The 4,887-nt window shown below is 43.7% G+C and overlaps 1 protein-coding gene across 1 annotated transcript; it reads left to right on the top strand.

Moving 5' to 3' along the window:
- The first annotated feature begins 143 nt into the window (after window positions 1-143).
- snip1 (Smad nuclear interacting protein) lies at window positions 144-4,619 on the top strand. Its single transcript, XM_033640707.2, has 4 exons — window positions 144-451; window positions 694-826; window positions 2,932-3,467; window positions 3,589-4,619. The coding sequence occupies exons 1-4, from the start codon at window positions 291-293 to the stop codon at window positions 3,845-3,847; spliced, it is 1,089 nt and encodes a 362-aa protein (XP_033496598.1). The 5' UTR covers window positions 144-290; the 3' UTR covers window positions 3,848-4,619.
- The last annotated feature ends 268 nt before the right edge of the window (window positions 4,620-4,887 follow it).

Here is a 4,887-nt window from a genome sequence, read left to right as displayed (position 1 = left end):
GTAACAGAAACAGGAAGGGATTGCTATAAAAAAAAATCTCGACAATTATAACAACTGCATTTATATTCAATCGTGAGAGACGTAGCCAAGCGGAACTAGACAGTTGGCAACGACCATTCCGACATAAATTCCCGGCGTACCGCAGGAAGCGGAAGTGACTAATTTGAGCATAACAATCGAAGTTTGTAATCGCAACGTTTTTGAGTTTGCTTTTGTTTTTTATACGCTTTTGGGGGAACGACGATGTGTGTTTAGTTACATAACGGCTGGATTACAATACAAATATTAGAATGACCAAAGAAAAGCGTCACAGGAGAAGAGAGTCACCGGAGCGCGAGCCCAAAGTTAAGGTAAAGCAGGAGCCAGTGAGCCCTGTTAGGCCACAGAGATCACGCCGCTCGAGGTCGAGATCCAGCGGCAACTCAAGTCCACAGAGGAGAAGAGCCAGCAGGTATTTTTAATATAGCCTTTATATTACTTCGCTTTTGTCCTGTGTTTGCCATAACAGTAACAAAATGACGTAACACGTTGGCCAATCGGTCCTTACAACGAAAGCATGTTTTTTTTCCGCTAGCCGTTAACAAACTTAGCTTAAGTCCACACACGCTACATCTAACTGGCAATAATTTGGCAGTTTGTAAATGTCTTTAAAAAGTCATTGAAGGGTTTCTTGTGTTCTTCATGTAACGTTAGGTCACCAGCCAGGACGAGGGACCGCTCACCAGCTAGAAGAGAGTCACCTCCCGCCAGACGAGCCAGCAGATCCCCCAGAAACAGAAGAAGTCGCACTCCTCCACTCCGTGGTGCTGATGTCAAAATAAAACGGGTGATTAGGATTAGGTTCTATATTATTTTTTTTTATAAAGATGCCATACAGCTTTAAAAGGGTAATTTGCTGTGGCATATTTGCTATAATAATAATAATAATATCCATTAATGAAGTGCTTTTCAAAACAGAGTTAAAACGTGAATTACATGTCAATAATTAAAACAGACAAGGCATTATAAAACATCTTGTAAAAGAACTGATAAAATCATATAAAAGACAGGCTAAATTAACTTAAAATTCCAGTAAAATCAGGAAAGGCTCTCCGATAAAATTATGTTTTAAGAAAGGACTTAAAAGAGATCACTGACATCGGACCTGTTCCAGAGCCTCAGGGCCCTGACAGGAAATACTCTGTCCCCTTTAGTTTTCAGCCAGGCCTCTGGAACAGACAAAAGACCTCTGGCTGAGGACCTCAAGGTACGTCCTGGTGTGTAAGGCTATAAGAGGTTGGAGATATAGCTGGGAAAGAGACCATGAAGAGCCTATAAAGTGATGTGATCTTGTCTCTTGGTTCTGGTTAAAAGCCTGGCAACTGAATTCTGTACAGTCAGGAGTCGATTAATAGATTTTTGATTCAGGGAAGAAAAGACACTGTTGCAGTAATCTAGGCTTGAAAAGATGAAGGTGCCACATAAAAAAGTTGAGGCCACCAGTGTTCATCAGACACCTCTTCTCCACAGCACACCGATTCTTACAGGCATATGACAGCACCTCTGGACTGGTATATGGTACTTGGAGGGTACACACCAGCCTTGGTTTCACTGACAGATACTAGTTCTCACAGGCAGACATCCAGTGGGACAGTGGTGCCGATTCACAACTTTGTAAAACAAATAAATAAATACCCATAAACAGCAGTTTAACAATTTAATGAATTTGTCATTCAGACTTGGTCTGAGTGGGACAGACTGTGCTTGCTATTTACAGAGCCAGTATGGCTACAGCTGGTCAGATAGCACAGTTTTCACCAAGGTATTAGTACAACAACTGCCTTTGAGAGGTAATAAGTGCAACAGTCTCATGATTCCTAGTTTTGAGACTAGGTGGAATGTTGTGGCTATTATTGTAACTACAGTAACTTACTATTTATAAGAGGCATATGTCAGTCAACAGTAGCATAACCATCAGTGTTATATGCTGGATACAACAATGGCATAACCATGGCCACTTTTCAGTCTTGTCGGTCTGACTGGGTGTAAGGCCCTGATCACACAGGACGCATTTTAGCAGCCTGAGGCGCCTTTCCGTAATTGTTTTTAATGAGAATGGAGCTTTTTGCTTGCGTTTTTGTGTTGCGACGCACGTCACGTTTCTGCACTCCAGGCGCCTTGGCGTTTTTGCCGGAGGGCTCTGAACTCCTCAAGTTGAAAAAACTCCAGCTCAGAGTGGAAAAACACTCCTTGTCATCACTTTTTTTCCCTTTGTCCAATCAGAGGATTAGAGAGGTGATGGGTCTTCTGTGGTGGTCACGACAACAAATTTACCGTTGGTAAACAATGAAGGGGAAACTGGTGGTAGCTGTTGCTATCCAGAGCTGTACGACCCGACTATAGACAGCAGGTTGTCAAACTGCCCCTGAGTCATCCTAAAATATGCCCAGAAACGAAATGGCCCACATTGAGGCAATGCTTCTGGACCAACTGGTGGTAATCCCCGTGATCCACTCTTTTTTTAGGGTCTCGTGTACACACACAGATCTCCGTTTCCCTGTGCCCAAAAAACAATTTGCTGATAGTCTCTCACCCTCAGCCAGACCAAGAGTGAGTACCCTCTGCCTGTCCATTTTAGGAACTACATATTAATAACTGTCAAATAACTAAAATGAATAAATAAACTGTAGATTGAATACACAGGAAGGTTAGTATAGGAAGGTGAGTCCGTGGTTGCCTGGCAATAATGAAATGGCGCAGCAAGTGTTTTTAATCATTAGTGGCATTCAGTAAAAAAGAAAAGGGGGGCAGTGAGGCGTGCCTCACATTTTCCAACCTGCAAAATGCTTTGTGTGATCAGGGCCTGATAGAATAAAATGTCTCCAATGATAATGTGTTTTTTGTCTTGGACTTATCATTTTTCTTTTACTGTCTTTTTACTAAAATTCTCAGGAGCGTGATGAGCATCGGTCTGGTGGCGATGAACGGAGGAGAAGAAACGACCAGCCAGAGGAGAGGCGGAGCAGGTGGGAATCAGACAGACCGCAGGAGAGAGACCGTGACAGACACAGAGAGCGAGGCGCACTCGCCTCTCAACAAGCTGAGAGACAGCAGCATGATGAGCGGCGCAGGGAAAACCGTCAGCGGCGCGAAGAAAACCAAGAGCAGGAATTTGGGCAGTCGGGAGGAGGGAGCGACAGCCCAAGTGCCCCGCCTGCTGAAAAGGAGAAACCCAACTTTGAACTGTCGGGGGCTCTGACAGAAGACACAAACACATTCCGGGGGGTGGTGATCAAGTACAACGAACCACCTGAGGCTCGCATTCCCAAGCGCAGATGGCGACTTTACCCCTTCAAGAATGATGAACCCCTCCCAGTCATGTACATTCACAGACAGAGTGCCTATTTGTTGGGGCGGCAGAGGAAAATTGCAGATATCCCCATTGACCACCCATCCTGCTCCAAGCAACATGCAGTGTTCCAGTACAGGTAGGAATAAAAATCATTAGCTAAGGTGTTTACTGTGCGGTAGAACTCTTTAACTTGAATCTGTATTATTTAGACTAACTCATTAAACTTTGATGATTTTGTTTCCTTTATTTTTCTGTAGACTGATGGAGTTTACACGGGCCGACGGCACCACCGGCCGCAGGGTGAGACCTTACATCATCGACCTGGGTTCCGGCAACGGCACCTACCTGAACAACCAGCGCATCGAAGCCCAGCGCTATTACGAACTCAAGGAAAAAGACGTTATCAAGTTCGGCTTCAGCAGCCGCGAATACGTCCTGCTGCACGAGTTCTCAGACACAAGCGAGGTGGACGCCAAGGTGGAAGAGGAAGAAGACGACGAGGGTCTCGATGAGTAAATTGTTCCCATAGACTGTATTGCCCAGTTTCATTCAGGTTAGATTACATCGTTATCAATGTTCAACACATAGTTGTATCTGCAGGGATTGGAACAATGAACTGACGTGGTAAACGTGGGACTTGATCACAATAAAGGAACAAGGCTGGTTTGTATATTCTGTAACTATTGCTTAAACCTGCCACAACTGTCTCAAGAAGACTTCCGATTCTCAGGTTGTTTGTGTAACGTCTGTGTGATGCATGACTGATCTCTAATTTACAGTATGAAGTGCTCAGTGCCAGATACAGATATCTCGCTAAACACAACAGTTTATTTTCTATTTTTGGATCACAGCACTGAGTACAAAGTTCAGCAGAATCTCTTTGTCGATGTCCAGGCTGTATGTGTCGGTGTACAATTCGTGGAATGTGAACTCAAGCATTTTAATTACATTACTTTTTTTTGTTTTTGCTTTTTAGTGCAAGAGAAAAAATAACCAATGCTGTTGTGTGTTTTCTTGCACCAATGTCATGTGTATTTGCAGATTTCCAATGATATTTTTGTTTGTTCTGAAGCCGACATAGGGACGATCATAAGAACCTGGTTTTAGGTGGATGTCCCCAGGTTTGGATTATTGTTTAAAGTACTCACTGACTGTAAAATGTTCTATCTTTTAAGTGCTTTTTGTCATTTATAGGGCATTACATGACAAATAAAATAGAGATCTGGCGACAGGTGAAGCAAAGCAAGGGATGAAACACATCTTCCTGTCCACCTGTCTCTCTGCAGCAGCTCTGATTTTAATTATTTTTGAGAAACAAATACTGGAGCTTAGTTTGTAATTCTATGCAAAAAGAGCACTGGAAAAAAAGTGGCATTACAGTGTGGCACTGAGGGTGGGTGGGACAAACCGCTACGTCCGTTTTCAACAGAAAACTAATGCAGCTGAATCATAGTTTTTGTACAGCAGAGGTCATGCGAGAGTCGAGGCCGTGTGGTGTTCAGTTTCACTCTCAGTGTCAGCAGGCGGAGCAGGGGAGGAGAGGAGGGCGGGTCCAG

The sequence above is a fragment of the Epinephelus lanceolatus genome, chromosome 10, assembly GCF_041903045.1.
Source record: "Epinephelus lanceolatus isolate andai-2023 chromosome 10, ASM4190304v1, whole genome shotgun sequence".
In the NCBI taxonomy this organism is placed as follows: domain Eukaryota; kingdom Metazoa; phylum Chordata; class Actinopteri; order Perciformes; family Serranidae; genus Epinephelus; species Epinephelus lanceolatus.
The sequence above is the reverse complement of the archived record's forward strand: the minus strand, read 5'-3'. Positions and strand labels throughout refer to the sequence as shown.

What these genes read in the sequence shown, in the direction of transcription:
- snip1 (XM_033640707.2), top strand. Translation starts at nt 291, where the DNA reads ATGACCAAAGAAAAGCGTCACAGGAGAAGAGAGTCACCGGAGCGCGAG. An exon ending in CAGAGGAGAAGAGCCAGCAG is followed by an intron (nt 452 to 693) that starts GTATTTTTAATA and finishes ATGTAACGTTAG; the next exon opens with GTCACCAGCCAGGACGAGGG. An exon ending in CTGATGTCAAAATAAAACGG is followed by an intron (nt 827 to 2,931) that starts GTGATTAGGATT and finishes TAAAATTCTCAG; the next exon opens with GAGCGTGATGAGCATCGGTC.